Source organism: Nuphar pumila, chromosome 10 (assembly GCF_984573655.1).
Source record: "Nuphar pumila chromosome 10, dmNupPumi1.hap1.1, whole genome shotgun sequence".
NCBI classification, from domain to species: Eukaryota; Viridiplantae; Streptophyta; class Magnoliopsida; order Nymphaeales; family Nymphaeaceae; genus Nuphar; species Nuphar pumila.
Window position 1 is genome coordinate 608,553 of NC_143258.1, and position 23,471 is coordinate 632,023.

Below are 23,471 nucleotides of genomic sequence, written 5' to 3' on the forward strand. Positions count from 1 at the left end.
GCCAAACCGAGTGTTCAAGCTCAGATCGTTCTGGTGCCAATAGGAGTTGAACACGAGATCATGGCAAGCTTGAGTTGGCGCATTAAAAAAAAACGCTTTTCAAAATTAAGAATAATAAAATTTGGACTCTAAGCCTACCTACTGACTGAAGCACAAACTATCTCGTTTACAAAATAGATCATTGTTTTAAAACCGTAAATAATAGGATTTGAACCTACTGCTTGCAAGCCAACCACTTCAACTATCTGCATCCTATCACATAAAAAATTATATCTGAACTCACATAAATTATACGTAAAATATATTTATTACTAGTTAACAAGGCTATACGAGTTTAGCCAAGCCAACCACTGGCTACTTACATTGGCCTGGCCGAGCCTATTTCAGAAGTTCAAGTGAGCCCTTTACAAGCCAAGCCCGAGTGCCTTGTCTCATATCAAGCCCTAATCCTATATAGATGTGCTATGCTACGGTGCAAAGAAAATCTTTCATCACCGCACTACTTATAATTGGGTCTTCTTCAGAACAGTAAGCATTGGCAGGACAGGCTCGATTTCCATTTTTTTCCCTTTTCTGAGGCGATAGAAATTTATCAATCCCTGAAATAGTAGTACAGATGATCCAAAAATTGCTGGTGACATCGAATAACCACCAAGGAGAAGCAATAGGCAAATGCAGTCCAATGTGAAAAAAGATCCAAGCCAAGCCCTAAATGGTAAAAAAGTGAGATGCGATCACAATCAAATATTACACCAGATGCCTCCTGCTCAGATCTTATTCAGTATGACTGCCGGGAAATGGGTGTGCGTATACCAGAAAAAGCTTATATTTGCCCAAGTGTTACAGCTTTACGTATGGTACGATCGCTCACTTGCCTTGATCAAAATCCGCCGCTGCCTGTGGAGTAAAAATAAGTTGGAAAATGGCAACGAAAGCAACAAGGGAACAGCAAAAAGGATAAGATAAAAACAGGAGAAAGAAAAGAAAACAGACCTGGCACGAACATGAGTTACGCCTATTCCTGCTCAGAAACATCTGGGGAAAAAGACACAAATACAGGTGCCACCAACTTCTCAGTGGCTACCAACAATGCAATCGTATAGCTGTACAATTGGGTGTGGCCCTCCGATCATCTCGTCAAACAATGAGCTGTACGGAATCCTGCTAATGCCAGTCATCACACTGGTCTCCCATTCTTATAAAAGTGTGTGGATGGTGTGTTCCCTGGTACACCTTGTGAGCTTTCCTCCTTTGAACGCTTAGTGGAAACAGAAAGAGGCACCCTAAGTACATGAGCAGAAGTTTTTAGGGCCACATGCGAAAAAGGAAGCAAAATGTTTTAATGCAAAGTACAAAAACATAGTAACAAACAGAAAAAATGCTGGAGAAATAGAAAGCGAGCAGTATGCCTACTTTCCCTCTCTCTCTCTCATAACAAGTACCGGCAATCTTGTTGTAGGTGTCTGCATATGCTCATGTTGCCAACCATATTGCCACTCAATGAACACGAGTTCATTGTGCACATGTGTAAGCAACCATGCCACAAGTTATCCCTCAAGGTATACAAGTTCATATTGGATGAAACGGTATGAGGTGATTATTCTCGCCACAGCTCTAATACCATGTCAGATTTTGGCAGCCAAGCCTGTATAGATGAAGAGAAAAAGAAGAGAGAGAGAGAGAGAGAGAGAGAGAGAGAGAAAAGAAAGAAACTCGGTGGGACATTCTTCTGTTTCATGTATAAGAGGGCGTCCCTATGAGTGAATTTATAGAGAAAATATACAAGATAGTGAGTTACAATAGGATTGTCATACAAGAGTTTATATTTAACTAAAACTGGTCCAGTACAATGTCCAAAAATACCCTCATCTGGGACGTCACCTAGAGTATGAGTCATAATAGGACTGGTATGCCTAAATGACCTCTTCATGAATTTATCCTTGACACCATAGTCTCTTGAGAGTTCCATAATACTCTCTAACACTTTTTTCCCCTTATTTGCAATTGTAAATCTTATCTTGCAATTCTCATTTATGGGCGGCATCATTTTAAGTGTAGGTTTGTTTGATAAAAACACACGCTTCATCTGCCCTTTCAAACCCCATAATATTTTTACAGGGTTTTTCACACATACTTCTCATAAATAGGGACAAAACCTTGGCATGACCAACTTTTTATTCTTTAAAAGCCTTTTTGTAGTCCAAAAGACCCTTTTCTCTCTCTTAGCCCTTGAAGGTTTTTTCTTTGGTTACTCCATCTTCTCCACAAGTAGATTTAGTGAGAATAGGTTGAGGTTCCGATAAGGAACCATCAACATATTCCCACAAATCTTTGCCAATTAAAATCCTTTTAATAGAAGTAGCCCACATATTATAGTTCTTTCTATCAAATTTGACGTAAACAATCGTAATCATTTCTTTATCCGCCATAGTGCCAAGAGAAGACGTAGAGAGAAAAGACAGATAGAAAGAGGAGGTAAAGGAAATGTGTTGATGACGAGCTTTCCGAAGCAATGAAGTTCACGATCACTCGTTCCTCTTTCATGCACTCTTGAATGATATGCTCATTCACTTCAAAAATACCTCAGCTCTGATACCATGTAATGAAATACAAAGAAGAGCAATAGGATGTCCCTTATGGGCTTTACAAACACACAAAAGTGTGCATAAACAAGGACCACTTATGGGACAAATGCAATAACATAAGCACAAGGTCACTAATGGGCAAGAGACAAACAAAAAAAATATAAGTGCTATTGAGGAATAATTGTTTGAGACAAGCATAGTTTAGAAGAGGAGATCCATCCCTTATATATACACAAAAGGCACTCAAGGAGCCATTGGGAGTTCTCCCAACGGCTAGAAATATAGCTGTTGGGAGCACTATCAATAGCTCTTTGAGTCATGGGCATTATAAAGTCTATAATGCCCTTGACAAAAGGAAAGAAATACAAAAAATTTAAAAAACCCTAAAGTGCCCCTAATGAACACAACTAATAACATGCAGTGAAAAGAAAAAATACCCCTAATGGGTATATATATATATACACACATGACTATAAGTATATATATTTTAACAATATGCTGATAGAGTTGGAGAAGAAACAGCAAGAACATCATCAAACAATATCCAACAGAAAAGCTGCCCAAGGCAATCAACTTGATGTCGATGAATGGACAGAGACATGGCCCTACAATCACCTTATGTGCATGGGACCAGATGAGATTCAGAAAAAAAAAAGTGATGAAGTCTTGAACTCATAAGCTTTAAAACTTCAAAGGCCACATGACTTCTGTCATTTTACAAAAACTAATAGGGGCGTGTGTATAAAGCTTTCAACCAATAACCATGATGCAAGGGATAGATCACATAGGAAAGATTTGAGCGATGACTAGTGTAATATAATGAGCTGTGAATGGAAGAAATCCTACAATAGCTAATAAAAAAAAAGTAATCCTAAATAGATTTTACATGTCTAAACCAACTATTTAAGCACTAGCAGATAAACATGCAACTATATAAATACTCAATAATTTTTTAATAGGTGGCTTATTTTGACCCACAAATTAGTATGATCCATATATATATAATAGCCTCTATGATTGGTAAAAGCAAGTTCTCAAAATAACAAAAAGAAAAGATAGATGTTAATTATCACCTTGGTGAGTTTGATCGCTTCTGGACTTGCTGACTACTTGAAGATCTCAAGCTACTAATTGCCTCTTCAGCAGCCTGCATAAATGCCACTTCAGATGTAAACAGATGCATTTGGAACAAAATTTCTAATCATCTCACTAACTGGTTCCTTTACAATAGCAAAATCCAATCAGAACTATGACCATTTTAAGGACAATCAAAATGAACAAAATCAAATCATAAGATGCAGCAAGTGCATCAAGGTTGCTAGTGTTGAGTTTCAACTAGGGGTTTTGACTAGAAATTACAGGCATGTTCCTCCAGAAAAAACAAAGCTACCATCAAACAGATGCTCATGTCACTGAATGAATGTGCAACATTAAAGTTCCCATATCATATGTCACAGGGACATGATCTTCAGCCATGTGTCTAGGGTAAGAAGATCACACCTGACACGGCATTTTTACTATAAATTATTCTTCGTGACTTGGCATGCTTTTTTAATGATCTTGGGCCTTGACTTCAAAATATAAACCTGCAACTAGAATTTTAGAGTCTAACAAAGTCATATGAGTAGATTTATATATAACTCATTAAACAATATGTTTTCTGTCGTATGTACATGAGCATGTATGCATGTATGTGTAATGTACAGGAGGATCCGACCCGATCTGGATTATGTACAGTACATTGTAATTGTAACATTGTAACCTTTTTTTTAATCGGGTCTGGATACACCAGACCCGGATCCACTCCCTTGTAATGTAAAATAAATACAAAGTTTTAGGTCACGATTTCTTTTCAGAAATCGTGACTGCCGCAGGCCCCCTTTCTCGCATTCTTCTCTCTCTCTCCAATACAGGTGCAGATGGAATTCCAACATGGTATCAGAGCTCAGATCTGTCTGAGGGCAAAAAAGGGTTCCGGCAGGTGCGGCAATCAAAGTTTTGAGGTTTTATCGTTCCTTCCTCGTTTCTACTCTTCTCCTTTTTCTTTCTTCCCTTATTCTTATCTCCTTTTCTGATTCTTTCTGTGTACCCACATCTCACGTGGGGTTACTTCTCTCTTGATCTGAGGTTCACGTGAACTCAAACCTTAAAAAAAAAAAACGAGTGGCTGTATTTCAAGTGAATCACTAAAATCAATTCACGTGAAACATCAGACCAATCGCGTGCCCTATTTCATTCCTTTTTGTTTGATATTATCTGCTTGAACTTCTTTATTGCCATCGTTTGTTCAATCTCCTCCACGCATCTATTTCTACATATTCAAATGTATTCTTGCTGAGTTGCTTCCTCCCTGTTTATTCCTTGCTGCTTGTCTAAAAATATATTTAAAGTTATTTTTGCTAATTGTCTGAAAATACGTTTAACGTGGGAAAAGTCTTCTCTCACATCAATATCAGCTTTCTGGAGTGCATAAAAGGGGAGGGGTTCAGTCTCTCTATTCCCTGATTCTGACAGAAAAAAGGGGAGGGGGGGGGGGGCTGAGCATTGTGTGAGAACTCTTGCACTTCGTGAACACTCTTATTGAACTTCACTCTCTATGGATCCTTATTCCTCTCAATCAAATCTCTCTTCAAATTTTCTCAACCAACTCGTTTCTGAAAAGTTGAATACCTCGAACTTCTTAATTTGGAAGAGACAAATCATTCCTTTTACAAAGAGCCAAGGTCTCTTAGGTCACCTGGATTGAACCACTCTAGTCCCACCAGAATTTGTTCCGAGGAAAGAGAAAGATGATCAAGGGGCGAGTTTGATCGTGTATGTCAAAAATATAGAATTTCTCAATTGGGAAAGGAAAGATCAATCAGTTGTTGCGTACATCACCTCAACCTTCTCTCAAAAGGTACTTGTTGTCATTCCCGACAATTGTACAGCACTACAACTCTGGGAACGACTGGTTCAGACGTATTCGCAGGTTTCTCAAGCAAGGATGGTTTTTCTAAAAAGAGAATTTCATATGTTAAGAAAAGACTCCATGACTATCATGGAATATTTGAACAAGATAAAGATCATCACAGATCAGCTTGCAGTTATAGGATGTGCCGTAAGTGACAATGACATGGTGCAACAAACTCCGAGTGGATTGGGATCTGACTACAATATGATAGTCACTTCACTATTGTGCCTTTATGTTCTTCTAACCTTTGATGAGCTACGAGCCAAATTGATCCAGTATGAAATGACTCTGAAGGGATTCTCTGAAGAAAGTCACACTCATCCAAATTTTCAAGAAGTTTTTGCCACAGGCGTGACTTATGGTAGAGGATGGGGATGAGGAGGACAAGGGCGAAGTGGACACGGAGGGCGTGGTCTCCTTTCCACTCCAAATATGTTAGCTCATGCGCAGGGATCAAGATCCATCCCTACTTGCTTCCTTTATAACAAAAAGGGGCATATCAGGGAGAATTGTTGGCACAATCCAGAGAATAAAGGAAAGGGTCCACAAAAGGAAACTAAAAGAAGATTCACAAATACCAGAGAGAGTAGAGAGATTAAAGATTTGTTGATATCTGCCTTGTCAGAGTTGAAATTGAAGCAGAGTGATGAAGGCACTTGGTTTGTTGACTCAGGGGCAGCGACTCATGTGACAGGCGATGCAGGTAAAATTTCTAACCATATTCCTTATTTTGGAAAAAGTAATATTGTCACTGGAGGATCCCACCATCCTGTTTCTCAAGTTGGAAAAATTGTCATTCTCATGTCACATTCCACTCTTACTCTTTCTGATGTTCTATAAGCTCCTGACATCAAGAAAAATATTGTCATTATTTCTAAACTTATTGATGATAATAATGCCTCAGTTGAATTCATTCCCTTCTCTGTGCAGGTCAAGGACCTACACACGAGGGAAACATTCGCTGAAGGAAAGAGACGAGGCAATATGTATGTCTTTGAAGAAGCTCCATGTCATGTTGTCTACCCAGTTCATCTGAATTCAAAGTCTTCACTAGAGTCATGTTCATCCTCTTCTGCTAATGTTTTTAGAATTTCTGAATGTAATAAGTCATTCTTGTGACATAGTCAATTAGGACATTGTGGGAGTCATTTCATTGAAAAACTTGTTTTTAATAATCTCATTCCAAAAGAAAGTCTCAGTTGGGATGAGAGCAGTCATAAGTGTTTCAGTTGTCTTTCATGCAAGAGTCATGTATTGCCTTTCCATTCCATTAATAAGAGAGCTTCAAAACCTTTTGAGATAATTTGTTCTTATGTATGAGGACCCGCTCCAATTGTCTCTGGATCCGGGACCAGATATTATCTATATTTTGTTGATAACTATTCTCGATACACTTGGATATATTTCATGAAAAATAAGTCGGAAGTCTTCTCTCTGTTTCAAAATCAATTTTTCGAGTCCATTCAATTTTTCCAATGTGATGGAGGTGGGGAGTTCTCATCCCGTGATTTTATTTATTTTCTTCGAAATAACGAAATAGGAAGAAGGGTATCATGCCCTCACACCCCTCAACATAATGGGATTGCTGAACAAAAACATAGGCATATTGTTGAAAGTGTCATGAGTATGCTTCATGACAGTAATCTTCCCATCAACCTATAGACAGAGGCTTTTCATTCTACCGCGCATGTGATAAATAGACTACCTATGGTTATTCTGAAAAATAAGTCCTATTAGCATTGTCTTTTTGGAGTTCAACCCAGTTATCAGGATCTACGTGTTTTTGGGTGTGTCTGCTACGTGCATATTGATCAGTCCTTGAGAAACAAGTTCCAGGACAATGCCTAGAAGTGCAGCTTTGTGGGATATGCAGATGACTACAAAGGATATAGGCGTTATGATTCCACCAACAAACGCATCAGAACCTCAAGAAATGTTATTTTTGATGAACAAAATTTTGATCATGGAACCAACACAACGAATATGCCAACTGAAGTTTACTATCCTTGGCTGAGCTCAAAACTTTTTGTTGGTTCCAATCAAGATTGTTCCTCAGACTGCATACAGCAAGAAGAAGAGATGTTTGAGAACACTGGGACGTCGAAATCACAAAATGGAGTGGAAGTACCGGGCAGATACAAAGGCATCGTCTATTCTAGGCAGAGACCGACAGCATCAAGCCACTCAGACCATGTCTCAGTGGTCAATCTGTTAAAATATAAACTGTAATATATATATATATATATATTATTTAATATTATTATATTTTCTTTTATTATTTTCTTTTTCTATTTTTCTTTATTTTCTTTTTTAGCATCTAGTTCAATAGAAACTAGATATTTGATCCAGTCAAGTTCCTGTTGGAACTTGACTGTGCAAATAGCTGTTGGATTGTAGTCCAACAGCTATAATAAATGATGTTGGACTATAGTCCAACAGCTATAATAATAAATGTTGTTGGACTCTAGTCCAACAGCTATATTAAGAGACGTTGGAATCCAACGTCTCTTTTGAAGAGCGCAAAATGAGCTCTCCTCTCTCTTCCACTTTTTTGTATATATAGGGGTGAACCCCTTCAATGTAAATACTATGCTTTTTAAGCATTTTGTTCATGAATAAAGTATTATTTATTTTTCAAGTGTTCTTCCTTTTATACCCTTTCAAGGGTCATGCTTGTAGTGTCTCCAATAGACACTTGTTTATGAGTTATTTGTGCATTTGTTGAAGACCACCATTTCATTACATGGTATCAGAGCTACGAAATCCTTGTGAAAGTATCTCCAATAAGATACTAATATCAAGACCTTAATATTCTTGATATTAAACCCACCACGAAAGCACAATAAGAACACTTTAGAACACTTGTGCACAAAAAGCACAACCCACAAATAACTCACAAATGCACAAAGGCATAAAAACAATGGAATCGATTTATTGAGAACTTGGGCTTTGACTCAAAGCCATGAGAAATACAAAGGGGTGAAACCCCTATTTATAACAACACAAGAGGGGCCTTGGAGGGGCTCCACTAATAGACGTTGGAGCCTCTCCAACGGTCACAAATGTGACCGTTGGAGAGGGCCCAACGTCTATGTTAGTGGGCCCCCCAAGGTACCTTTTGGTACTTTACATAAAAGAAAATAAAAAATAAAAGAAAAAGAAAACGAAAATAAATTACAATCACATTCATAAATTGAATGTGCGTAAAATGGAGGAAAAGACTAATCTACCCCTACGGCTAAACAAAACAGAAATATATATTTTATATATATAATAAGTAGATAGATATACATATATATTAATATATGTATATGTATTACTTTATATATATAAAATATATATATTACATTGAATGATTAGGTATATAATTTAACACCCCCCCTCAAACCTAGGACAGGATGACCGAGAGTTTGCTAAGAAGAAAGTTGAAACGCGGAGCACACAAGGCTTTAGTGAAGAAGTCCGCTAATTGATATTCGGACGTGACATATGGAAGGTCAATGATTCCTTTGAGGTACGCCTCCCGAACGTAGTGACAATCCATCTCTATGTGTTTGGTCCGCTCATGAAAAGTGTGATTTTTAGCAATATAAATCGCACTTTTGTTGTCACAGCAAAGCTTAGTAGGCCCTTCAATAGTGATCCCCATGTCTTCCAACAACTGATGAATCCAAACAATTTTCATGGTAGTAGTTGCCATGGCACGATATTCCGCTTCAGTTGATGATAGAGACACCTTTTGTTGCTTCTTACATCTCCATGAGATTAATGAGTCACCTAAGAATACACAAAAACCAGTGGTGGAGTGACGGTTATTTGGGTCACCTCCCCAATCAGAGTCAGTATAAGCAATTAATCTTAACTGAGAAGAAGAAGACAGAAAAACTCCCTTATTAATAGTGTGCTTTAGATATTTTACGACACGTAAGATAGCACCCATGTGAACAGAAGTTGGTGCATACTGAAATTGACTTGCCGTATGCACCGCATGTGAGATATCTGGTCTGGTGATGCTTAGGTACATCAACGATCCTACTAGTTGCCTGTAGGGAGTAGGATCGGAGAGGGGAACACCATCATCAATCTTCATTTTAGCTCCTACTATAGCAGGAGTTTCACAAACTTTATCATCTGTAATACTTGACCTGTCAATAATCTCAGATGCAAGCTTAGTTTGAGATAGAAAATATCCTCTATGAGAGTAAGCTACCTCAATACCCAAAAAATAAGTTAAGAAGCCTAAGTCAGACATTTCAAACTTATCCTTTAAAATGGATTTTATGCTTTTAATCCCTTTAGAGTCGCTCCCAGTTATAAGCATGTCATCCACATAAAGTAGTAGAATGACAATCCCTGCATTAGATTTTCTAACAACCAAAGCAGTATCAGTAAAGCAGGATGAGAAATCATTTTCTAACATTATGGAGTTAAACCTATCATACCAAGCCTTGGGAGCTTGTTTTAAACCATAAAGTGCTTTCCGAAGACGAAGCACTTTTCCTTTAGGATATTCCATTCCAGGAGGAGCATCCATATATACTTCTTCGTTTAAATCTCCGTTTAAAAACGCATTCTTAACATCCATCTGATAGATGTTCCATTTATTGATTGAAGCAACAGTTATAAGACATCGGACGGTGACCATTCGAGCAACGGGGGCAAAAGTCTCCTCATAATCAATCCCATATTTTTGACCATATCCTTTTGCAACTAAGATGGCCTTATATCTCTCAAGAGACCCATCACTCTTAGTTTTGACTTTAAATACTCATTTACACCCTATTGCTTTCTTGTCTTTAGGAAGGTCTTGAAACTCCCAGGTCTTTGCTTTCTTTAGGGCTTCAAGTTCATTATTCATAGCAATTATCCATTCCGGGCATTTTCGTGCTTCCTCGAAATCCCTAGGTTCTATGTATGAGTGAATGGCGCTTAGACAGACTCTATATTTTGGTGAAAAAGACTCATATGAGATGAACCTAGAAGGAGGTCTTCTTGATCTTTCGATCCTACGAAGATTTCCTTCACTTGGAGGGATAGACTCACTATCATATCTTTCGAGGGCACTTCTAAAAGTACTCCTATCTCTATGAGAGTAAGTTATAGGATCTCTATGTGGTTCTTCATTGATGTGTTGATCAGAATGAGTTTCATCATTTTGATTAGTTTCATCATCACTAGTATCATCATATTCAATTAATAAATCAAACAGAAAAGAATAGTCAATATTCTCGTCATTGGTTTCAAGTTTTTCGAAACCACTAACATTTTCCAAGAAGCTTACATTTCTGGAAACATATAGTTTATCACTCTTAACATCATAACAGCGAAAACCTTTATGAGTTTCAGAATAACCAAGAAAGGCACAAGGAATGGCCTTAGGAGAGAGTTTGTCATTTTTATCAGTAAGGACAAAACATTTACATCCAAAAACCCTTAACCTGCTATAATCAGGTTCTTTTTCATATAATTTTTCAAATGGGGAAATCTTGTTCAAGTTTTTAGATGGAAGTCTATTTATGAGACAGACAGAAGTAAGAGCGGCCTCCGCCCAAAGTTTTTTCAGAATATTTTGGAAAATGAGCAAAGTTCGTGTGGTTTCAATAATATGCTTATGTTTTCGTTCAGCCAACCCATTTTGTTGGGGGGTTTTGGGACAAGACTTTTGATGGAGAATTCCATAGTTTTCAAGATAGCTTTTGAATTCATTGGAAAGGTATTCACCACCCGAATCGGTTCTAAAAATTTTTAAATTTCCATTGAATTGATTTAAAACCATCATATGAAATGTTTTAAATGTTGAAAAAACTTCATGTTTATGTTTAAGAAAATATATCCAACTAAACCTAGTGAAATCGTCCACAAAGATAACATAGTAAGAGAAACCTCCCTTGGATATCACCGGAGCCGGACCCCATACATCGGAGTGAACAATTTCAAAAGGTTTTGTTGTAAACATGGATCTTTGAGGAAAAGGAAGACTTCTCATTTTTCCAAGAATACATTCATTACAAACAAAATTTTCATTACAAAGATGCTTAATAAAAGGCAAATAAGAGATTTTAACAATGTTGGGATGACCCAATCTCTCAAGCCATACATGAATATCTTTGTTTTGAGCAACATTACAAAATTGATTCTTGAGAATTTTAAGAAAATCAACATAGTAGAGGTCTCCTCTCCTAGAGCCTTCCCCAATCAATTTCCCGGACTGGCGATCATGTATCCAACATTTATTAGAAGAGAATTTTATATCGCAACCACAGTCCGAGAGTTGAGAAACGGAAAGTAAATTTAAGTTTAGTTTTGGTACAAGACGAATTTTTGGGATAAAGAAGTCTTGTTTTTCAAAATTGCCCATTTCTTTAATTTCAAGAGGGGTTCCATCCGCCGTTGAGACAAAAGATGGAAGACAATTTTTAGAATAATCAGAAAGAAAACAATGGCTTGGAGTCATATGAAACGAAGCACCGGAATCAAGTAACCAAGATGTCTTACCAAGAGAGGAAGAGGATGACATAGCGGCTCCAGAAATGCCTCATTTGAGAAGAGGTTGAAGAGCATCCATAATTTGATGAAGCGAAAGAGGTTCATTTGAAGTTGAAGGCCGTTCCTCCGATTGGGATGCTAAAGCCGCGGCAAGAAATTTCTTCCATTTGGGACAATTGGGTTTGATATGTCCCGGTTCTTTACAGAAATGGCAAGTTAATTTGCTGTAATCTCTCTTGCCATATCGATCATTTTGCCCTTGATTTTTGAAATGGGGCGGTTTGTAGGTCTTCAAATTATTTTCGGGTCTTGACACGGCATTAACCACTTCATAGTCACTTTGAGAAGGTGTAGCAAGGATGCTTGGGTTATTTTTACTAATCCCCATACGTGTTTCCTCACCACTTAGCTTGGTGATGACATCTTCAATAGATGGGGAGGTGAAAACCGATAGAAGAGAGGACCGAATTTGCTCAAATTCGGGTCTAAGACCATTTAGGAAGTTGAAAAATCGATTTTCCTCTAGTTGTTTGTGCCTTAATTCAATAGCTTCTCCACTCCATTTTGGTTCGAGCATGGCAAGCTCGTCCCAAATAGATGACAATTCGGCAAAATATTCCCGAATAGATAAATCATTTTGTTGAAGAGTCAAGGCTTTCTTTTGGAGATAGTATTTGTGAGACAAGTCCCTTGAAGTATACATTTTTTCAAGGTACAACCAAGCTTCGGAGGCCCTTTTAAACTTAATGATGTTGGCATTGATCTTGGTTTCTACGGACGAAAAAATCCAAGACAATATTTTGAAGTTCTTCATTTCCCACTCATGTCTTTTGGAATATTCTTCTAAGGCCTTTTGTCTATCTTCTCCTTCAAGAATCTTAATTTCCCCTTTCTCTATAATAGAAAGCTTGGGTTCGGGTTCCGATATGGAGCCTTGAACGTAACCCCAAAGGCCTTTCCCTTTGATATGGGCTTCCATATTGCCGGCCCAAACATGGTAGTTCGAACCACTAAGTTTAAACCCAAGGGAGAAATGGGAGTCTTTTTCACCCATTAGAGAGAAGAGAAGATGAAAAATAATGCGTACCTTAACGGATTTTCAACCTTTTCTTGACAAAAGTTGCTTCTAAAATATTGCCCGAAGTAAATGCTCCACTCAAAAACTTCACTAGCTTGAGGGCATGTTTTTCGAGGTGCTTCGCAAGAGACGAGATGCACGATCCTCTTTCTTCCAACGAGGCTCTGATACTAAGATACTAATATCAAGACCTTAATATTCTTGATATTAAACCCACCACGAAAGCACAATAAGAACACTTTAGAACACTTGTGCACAAAAAGCACAACCCACAAATAACTCACAAATGCACAAAGGTATAAAAACAATGGAATCGATTTATTGAGAACTTGGGCTTTGACTCAAAGTCATGAGAAATACAAAGGGGTGAAACCCCCATTTATAACAACACAAGAGGGGCCTTGGAGGGGCTCCACTCATAGACGTTGGAGCCCCTCCAACGGTCACAAATGTGACCGTTGGAGAGGGCCCAACGTCTATGTTAGTGGGGCCCCCAAGGTACCTTTTGGTACTTTACATAAAAGAAAATAAAAAATAAAAGAAAAAGAAAACGAAAATAAATTACAATCACATTCATAAATTGAATGTGCGTAAAATGGAGGAAAAGACTAATCTACCCCTACGGCTAAACAAAACAGAAATATATATTTTATATATATAATAAGTAGATACATATACATATATATTAATATATGTATATGTATTACTTTATATATATAAAATATATATATTACATTGAATGATTAGGTATATAATTTAACAATCCTTAGATCTTGAAGTGCTTCTGCCTCGATTTCCGTGCCACATTTACAAAAGGTGTTTCATCACCTTGTTCTTGGCTCAAGAAGATTTGTTTGAAGAAAGGCGAACTTGTGCTACAAAAAAATTTTGGTTTTGTATCCTCTCTTATTCCTTTGTCTACTCTTTTTCTTTTCTTTTTATTTTTCTTTCTCTCTCCTCCTATTTATTCCTCTCTTACCCTTGTAAAAGATGGATGACAATGATAAAATCACCATCATTCCTATGAAGCTAAATAATACTAACTATGTAATGTGGGCTTCGATTATGAAGCACCACATTTGGGGAAAAGGTTTATGGGGTATAGTGGATAGTTCCGATTTGGAACCTAAACTATCACCAAGAAAGAGGGTGATAAAGAGGTTCCTCTAACGGAAGAAGAGAAGAGTAAGGCATTAGCCACTCATGAAAAGAAATGGAAAGAATGGAGGATAGGGCATGCAAAAATTATGTTATGGCTCATCAATAGCATAGACATTAAAAAATGCTCTAGTCTAGCTAAGTTTGAGCATGCCGATAAGGCTTGGGAATACCTCAAAAACATGTATTCCCTTAAAGATATTGCACATGTATGCAATTTACAAGATAAAGTTCGGACAATGACTCAAAAAGATAAAACTATTTGAGAAGATTATAATGAGTTGTCCGAACTTTGGGAAGAGTTGGCTCTTCTTGAGCCGAAATGGCATTGTGCCGAAGACATCGAGCTTCGCCAAAAGCAACTCGATATGGAACATTTCTATCAATTGTGAATGGTCTAAGGCCGGAGTTTGAATCCACCAAATCGGCCATTTTACATCGTGGAAAAATTCCTTCTATTGTTGATACTCTAGAAGAGCTCACTATGGAGGAAAATAGACTTAGAAAAAGTACTCCAAAAGTTGATGATGACTCTGTTTCAGCTGTATCTAGACTGGGGAATCATACTCGTACTTACAAGCCGCCTCATTTTGGAAGGCAAAACGGCGACTTTGATAAAAGAAAAGTTATTTGTCATCATTGTCATGAACCGGTGCACTATAGGCCTCAATGTCCAAAGTTAAAAAGAAAAGAAAAAAGAGTTGCATCTGTTGAATCTGAGTCAAAAGATCAAGATGCACCTGTGTCTATGGCTCAACTGATGGAAATCCTTCAACCTCTTCTCAAAGGGGTATCCTCCTCAACCGAAGCCTCAACTGGAGCGGCAATTGCATCTTTCTCCGGTCCAGGTAACTTTCCTTGGCTTTTAGATTCTGGTGCTTCTTTTCATATGACCCCAAATGTTAATAGTCTATCCGAATGTCTTAAAAATAACTCAAGTGTGTCAAAGGTTTTTACAGCCGATGGCACGTCTCTTGAAGTAAAAGGAATAGGATGTTTTGAAAATCTTCAAAAATCCAAAAGATTTTTTATCCCAGAAGTTAGATATATCCCTAAACTTAATTTGAATCTCTTATTTGTCTCGCAAATATCTGATTATGGATGTAATATCTTATTCTCTTCTCATGGTTGTTGGGTACAGGATCGCCAGTCAGGGAAGCTGATTGGGGAAGGCCATAGAGAAGGAGGACTTTATTACATGGACTTTTTAGAATTACCCAAGAATGCATTTTGTTATAATATTCAGAAATTAGAATTGGATTTATGGCACAAAAGGCTTGGCCATCCTCATATGTCTAAAATTCAATATTTTCCAAGTTTGGAAAAATTTTGTAATTCTGAAAATTTTTCTTGTAAAGACTGCATTCTTGGAAAAATGAAAAGGTTACCATCTCTTAGTAGAACTTTTGTTTCCTCACGACCACTTGAGTTAATACATTCGGATGTTTGGGGCCCCGCACCAGTTATTTCCAAAGGTGGTTATACATATTATGTCATTTTTGTTGATGACTTTTCTAGACATACTTGGATTTATTTTCTTAAACATAAATCTGATGTCTTTGCTATCTTCTAAATATTTCATAAAATGGTTAAAAATAAGTTTCAAAATGATATTTCTGTTTTTCGCACTAATTCAGGAGGAGAATTTATGTCTAACGAATTCAAAGATTATCTCAATTTACATGGTATTACACATCAAAGATCGTGTCCACACACTCCACAACAGAATGGCCTAGCCGAACGCAAACATCGGCACATTATAGAAACTACTAGGACATTGCTAATTGCAAATCAAGTTCCAAAAAGTTTTTGGGCTGAAGCGGTTCTAACTGCCACCTACCTCATTAATAGGATGACATCTTCCTCATTAAAGAATACAACTCCAATAGAAAAGCTTGTTAATTTAACTCTAGATTATTCTAGATTAAGAGTCTTTGGATGCAAATGTTTTGTTTTCACCAACAGAAATGACAAACTCTCTCCTCGTGCAATCCCATGTGCCTTTTTAGGATATGCTGATAATCAAAAAGGCTACAGGTGTTTCGATTTTCAAAATGACAAATTATATGTGTCAAGAAATGTATTTTTTTTGGAAAAAGAAAGCTTCTTTGAATTTGAAAAATCCAAGGATGTCACTTAATACTCGTTTTTAATTGATCCAACTTCAAAATCCAATGAATGTGATGTTGGATGTGACCTTGACAATGATCAAAGTCCTATTGTTGTTGAAAATGATGATAGTGAAGAGCAAATCCATAGGGATGTTAGTCTACAATATTCAAGACGTAGAGAGCAAAATCTTCCATGTGCATTACAAAAATACTCTGAAGTCTCACCTAGAAGAACGTCTACAATCTCTAAACCTCCAGAAAAATTTGTCTTATGAATCTTTTTCACCGACGTATAGGGCCGCCATTACATTAATACAATCATATGTTAAACCATCATCCTATTCTCAAGCAAAAAACATATAGAATGGATAGAAGCCATGAAAATAGAATTGGATGCACTAGAAAAGGCCAATACTTGGACGATACAATATATCCCTCCGGGTAAGAAACCTATAGGTTGTAGGTGGGTATACAAAGTCAAAACCAAAAGTGATGGGACCCTGGAAAGATATAAGGCCCGTTTAGTAGCAAAAGGATATGCCCAAGAGTATGACATCGATTATGAAGAAACATTTGCTCTTGTGGCCCGTATGGCCTCCATTAGAACATGGCATATCTTTCAATTAGATGTTAAAAATGCTTTCCTGAATGAGAATCTCGTTGAAGAAGTATACATGGAAGCCCCACCTGGTATTAGTATCCCTAAGGGTAAAGCTCTTCGTCTAGAAAAAGCTCTTTATGGTCTTAAACATGCTCCAAAAGCCTGGTATGACCGATTTAGTCATGTTATGCTTGATATTGGTTTTCAACCTTGTTTAACTGACACTGCATTGTTTGTTAAGAAATCTGATGCAGGCATCATTATTCTTCTCTATATGGACGATATGATCATCACCGGAGGCGACAAACAGGGAGTTGCAAATATCAAATCTCTTCTTAAAACTCACTTTGAAATGACTTACTTAGGTTTATTAAGATATTTTTTAGGCATTGAAGTTGCTTATTCCCCTCGGGGGTATTTGATATCTCAATCTAAATTTGCTCTTGATATCATTTCCAGGTCTGGAATTACAGATGATAAGAAAGTAGACACTCCAGAAGTTGTCAATGTTAAAATAAAAATTGATGATGGAGAACTTCTTGATGATCCTACTCCTTATATACAGCTTGTTGAAGCTCTTTCTTATCTTTCCATTACTAGGTCAGATATAACTCATGTGGTTCATACAGTCAGTCAGTTTCAGCATGCTCCCACCTCCGTGCACATGGGAGCGATTTTGCGTATTATTAGATACTTAAAATCCTCTCTTTCACGAGGACTCTTCTTGTCTGCTTCATCTTAATTAAATTTAATTGCATATACTGATGCTGACTGGGGAGGTGATCCCAATAATAGACACTCAACTACTGGTTTTTGTGTGTTCCTAGGTGAAACCTTAATTTCGTGGAGGTACAAGAAGCAGCAGAAAGTCTCTCTTTCCTCCACCGAAGCTGAATACAGAACCATGGCAACCACCACTATGGAGGTTGTTTGGCTCAGACGATTGCTAGCGGATATGGGAGCTAAAACAACGCAAGCTTCAAAGATGTGTTGTGACAACAAAAGTGCGATCTACATTGCAAGCAACCGGACATTCCATGAGCGCACTAAACACATTGAGATGGACTGTCACTATGTCAGAGAAGAATACTTACACGGAACCATTGATCTGTCATATGTTACATCAGAATATCAATTAGCAGACTTCTTCACCAGGCCTCTCGCTGCTCCCAGATTTCACTTCCTCTTAGACAAACTTTCGCTCATTGTACCGTAAGTTTGAGGGGGAGTGTTAAAATATAAATTGTAATATATATATATATATATATATATATATATTATTTAATATTATTATATTTTCTTTTTCTATTTTTCTTTATTTTCTTTTTTAGCATCTAGTTCAATAGAAACTAGATATTTGATCCTGTGCAAATAGTTGTTGGACTGTAGTCCAACAGCTATAATAAATGTTGTTGGACTATAGTCCAACAGCTATAATAATAAATGTTGTTGGACTGTAGTCCAACAGCTATATTAAGAGACGTTGGAATCCAACGTCTCTTTTGGAGAGCTCAAAATGAGCTCTCCTCAATCTTCCACTTTTTTGTATATATAGGGGTGAACCCCTTAAATGTAAACTACTATGCTTCTTAAGCATTTTGTTCATGAATAAAGTATTATTTATTTTTCAAGTGTTCTTCCTTTTATACCCTTTCAAGGGTCATGCTTGTAGTGTCTCCAATGGACACTTGTTTGTGAGTTATTTGTGCATTTGTTGAAGACCACCATTTCATTACACAATCCTACTCTTGAGGTCAGAAAATCAAATCGCATATGACATCCTATTGACAGGTGGGTTAGCTATAACAACTTCTCCCTGGATCTTCAATTGTTTTTAACTGCCATCAATAAGGAAGATAAGCCCATTATGTAATATCAGGCAACTACTTCTACCAAATGGGTAGAAGCCATGAATGATGAAATGCAAGCCTTGAATGAATGTGGAACCTGGGAAGTTGTTCTCAGACCACCAGACAAAAATGTTGTCGGATGTAAATGGGTCTATAAAATAAAGTACAAGACAGATGGAACCATTGAACGATATAAGGCAAGGCTTGTGGCAAAAGGATTCACTCAAGAAGCAGGGCAAGACTATGATGAGACCTTTAGTCCGGTTGTAAGAATGGGAACGATTCGAATTATCATTTCTCTGGTTGTTGAACATGGATGGAAGTTGAGTCAACTTGATGTGAAAAATGCATTCTTGTATGGGGATTTGAAGGATGAAGTATACATGGAACACCCCCTGGATATCAAAAACAAAATTGTAAATCCCATGTGTGCAGGTTAAAAAGGGCTATCTACGGTCTGAAGCAAGCATCTCGCTCCTGGTTTGATAGCTTCTCGTTGGAGATTCAGAAACATGGATTTTCGCGTTCCATGCTGGACCACTCATTATTTATTTTTAGAAGCCAGCCTGTGACCACTCTATTATTAATTTACGTCGATGATATTATCATCATGGGAAACTTTGCGGGCCACATTCAAGAAGTTAAAGACTTACTAGGTCAGAGGTTCAAAATGAAAGACCTTGGAGTTCTGCATTATTTTCTTGGTGTAGAAGTCGATAACCAGGCTCATGGCTTGACACTCACTCAGCACAAGTAGACCGTAGATGTTCTCAGCAAGGCAGGTATGAAAGACTGCAAACCTCTAGGAACTCCGAGTGTGCTTCATCAAAAACTTAGTGCTCATGATGGAGATATGTGTGATGACCCCACTAGGTATCGAAGCATAATAGGAATGTTGCAGTACCTCACTTTTACTAGACCTGATATTGTTTATTCAGTCAATCAAGTGTCTCAATTCATGCATGTGCCACGTACTGGACATATGAAAGCGGTCAAGAGGATCCTTAGATATTTGAAAGGGACTATTGGGGATGGATTGACATATTCACCATAGTCTTATGGCAAAGATGAGCACGAACTTATTGTGTATTGTGATGCAGCAGGAAATCCTGACGAACGAAGGTCTACGTCAGGATATTGTGTCTTCATTGAAAGAAATTTAGTTTCTTAGAGTAACAGAAAACAAAAAGCTATTGCTAGATCAAGCACTGAGGCTGAGTACAGATCCATGGTTTCTGTTGTTGCCGAAGTCACATGGGTCAGGCATCTACTAACAGAAGTAGGAGAAAAGATATCCCACACTGCTTTGCTATGTGGCAATCAAAGTGCTATGAGCATGTCATTCAATCCAGTACATCACAGTCGTGCTAAACACATTGAGATCGACCAACACTTTGTGAGACAGAAGGTTGAGGAAAAGGAGATTGAGCCTGAGTTCGTCAGTACTGAGAGACAAGTTGCAGACATATTTACCAAAAGGTTAACAAAGGATCGTTTTTGGATGCTTAAAAGCAAGTTGTTCATGGTCCAAAACCATGATCAACTTGAGGAGGGGTGAAAAAGGTACAAGGAAATCTTTTACCCGATCCAAATTATGTATAGGAGGATCCGACCCGATCAGGAGGATCCGACCCGATTACAGTGTAATTGTAACATTGTAACCTTTTTTTTAATCGGGTCTGGATACACCAGACCCGGATCCACTCCCTTGTAATGTAAAATAAATACAAAGTTTTAGGTCACGATTTCTTTTCAGAAATCGTGACTGCCGCAGGCCCCCTTTCTCGCATTCTTCTCTCTCTCTCTCTCTCTCTCTCTCTCTCTCTCTCTCTCTCTCTCCAATAAAGGTGCAGATGGAATTCTAACAGTATGTCCCTTTTGTCCTAATTTTCACAAATCTCAGACGTTTGTCCATATCCATATAGCATCCTTCTGGCATGACTCATAAAATAGACCACTTTAGATTCCTATTTGTTGAACCTGTGCCAATCATAGTAGCCCCAACATCTACATATAAAGACAATATGACACAAGACCTGAAAGGAGTTGTGAATCATGAATAAAAATCATCATTATCATCATCATCATCAAGAACATGCCAACCACATGGGATCAGCTTTACAATTCATGCTTCTAATCCTTCCTATCTAGAGGAACAACTTCGGAAGCTTTCATATCACCTCTCATCGTCTCCTTCCAAGTCTTCAATGGTCTTCCTCTTTCACTTTCATTGTGTCAACCTTCTTTATGTTGGTGTTGTGATAGGTCTCTACACGTCAAATCATCTCAATCAACAGTTTCTTTTTTTCCCTCTTATTAGCAGTACTCTTAAATGTTTTTCGATATATTCATTCTAATCTCATCTTTTACGATGACCCTACATGTCCATCTTAACATATATGCATCTCCGCACATGAATCCTTTGTTCCTCTCACTTTCTAGTTGCGCAACACAGCACCATACCAAGTGTCAACCTTATAGCACCAAAGTTTTCAAGAGATAAATGTATGAATATCATTTGAACCCCAAAAACAAGTGCAATTAAAATTTTAATCCAAGAACCCCACCAAAAAAACGTTTACTAGATTGAAACCCATACTTGCAAATTGCTGTGTCATTTTAGAGGAAAATATTAATATCAAAAGCAAAATACCAGGGCAATAAATAATGGCAATCTAAGCAGTTGTGAACATCACAAAAATGAAAGCATAAACATATTTTGTGTATGTGTTTGAGAGAGAGAGAGAGAGATGTAAAGCTTCAACACTGTTGTTTTACATCTCCCAAGGCAATATGAGAAATACAAACATAAAAAGTCATACCGATGCAATCCCATACTTATCCCAGGAAATAAGGAGGGACGTACTGGAGACAGCCCAAATCCTCTACTTTTTCCTTTTTTTCTCCCCCCTGCTTCAAGATGTGGCTGCTATTAGGACCTAAACCCATGCTGCCGTGCTGACAGCCAGAAACACTAATCACAATGAGCAATGGCCCTCATGAAAACTACAACCTTGTCTCATAGAATGTTCCATAGAACCCTAAGATTGTTAAAATCCTCAAGAGTAAGTAGCAAATTAAAGCATTAACATATTGACCAAAGAATTCCATAAAAAATCCTTTAAGTCAATAGCAAGGTTAATTGGGATATGATAACGTGACTAAGATGATCAACAGCAAACATATGTCAAAAATGAGGCAAGATCATTTCCATCTAGTTGATGAAAGCAAGACTCTAGCACCCAGAGAAGGGAAAGACAGTCAGGATCCTATTACGTAATACACATAGGTTATGAAGTACAACAACGTGATGCAAATATGATGAAAATTTGGAGAGAACAAAAGGCTAGGGAACCTTCCATAAGGGACTACGTTTCTAATATTTGCTAGATCACAAGAGAAATGATGATAATTATATCAATATTATATCATTTTTGACCCATTATCTCACATTATGCTTTTCGCTTTTCTGGTAGTGTGTGTATCAGTACGTGTTAATGTGCCGACTTCTTAGTTTGCTAGTATATATGTGTGTGTGGGTAGATGTTGGTGTGTGTGTGTGTGTGTGTGTGGGGGGGGGGGGGGGGGGGGGGGGGGGGGTTGCTGTGTATCTTATATATATATATATATATATATATATATATATATATATATATATATATATATATATATATATATATATATATATATATATATATATATATATAAGATACACTTATTGATGCAGTGAGGAATCCAATGATTCACGTTAATGGGTGCTGTGTTGACGCCCTTTGATGCAGTGGAGGAATCGACGCTGGTCTGCTAGTGGAACTGGCGTTGGGCTGTCTCTCCCAATGCTCGATCGTGCAGCACACAATCACTCAATGGCCACTTGAAGCAAAGGCTCGGATCAATGGATCCGAGCAACAGTTTATTACAAGATTTGTAGGGCTTACAATGAAAAGAGAACAAATACTAGCAGGAAAAAAAATGAATAACAGAAATCGGATTGAATGAAGAACAGAAAAAGAAAAGAGAACAGCAATGCACGTGCGGCTGCATGAAAATAGAACAAAAGAAAACTTTTAAGAATGCCAATAGTCCCCCCACGCAACCTAGAATAGGGTTTATAAAGGAGTAAACTGGACCCGGGTCTCGGGTCCGATCCTGGACCCAAGTCGCCTTCTCGTTGATGTTGGACCCGAGATGCTCGGGCCTGGCCTCGTCTGGAATAGGTATGCAGGGGTACCCCAACCCTGCACTTTGGTACCATGATCTGGGTCGGATCCCCTGCGTGAGTCCGATCCTCGATCCCCTCGTGCAGATCCGGTCCCATGCCTGGGTCAGGCTGTATGGATCTGGGTCGATCCTGTATATATAATGTGTGTGAAAAACATGGGCACACATGTAAAGAACAAAAATAAAACAGAAGGAAAAAAAGAAGAGTGTGAAGGGGTGAGAGGAGGAGGAAGAAGAAAATTTCAAAAGAGAAAAAAGAAGAAAAATAAAAGAAAAATAAAAAGGGGAAAAAGGAAGAAAAAGACAAAGAAAAAAGAGAAGGTGGAGGGGCAAAAGGAGGAGGAGGAAGAAAAGGAGAAGTTAAAGAGAAAAAAAGAAAGAACAAGAAGAAAAGGAGAAAAGAAAAAAGAAAGGGTTTGGGGCAGGAG

At 37.8% G+C, this 23,471-nt stretch overlaps 1 protein-coding gene across 1 annotated transcript in view; it reads right to left on the reverse strand.

The window, feature by feature from the left end:
- Nucleotides 1–288: 288 nt before the first annotated feature.
- LOC149823148 (RNA polymerase II C-terminal domain phosphatase-like 2) overlaps nucleotides 289–23,471 on the reverse strand; it is a 39,636-nt gene continuing 16,453 nt past the window's right edge. Inside the window, exons 17-19 of the mRNA XM_090018684.1 lie at nucleotides 3,659–3,732; nucleotides 994–1,283; nucleotides 289–897 (exon numbers count right to left, since the gene is read on the reverse strand). Of these exons, the coding sequence (XP_089874810.1) occupies nucleotides 1,178–1,283; nucleotides 3,659–3,732 (180 nt within the window). The 3' untranslated portion in view covers nucleotides 289–897; nucleotides 994–1,177. The remainder of the gene's footprint in view (nucleotides 898–993; nucleotides 1,284–3,658; nucleotides 3,733–23,471) is intronic.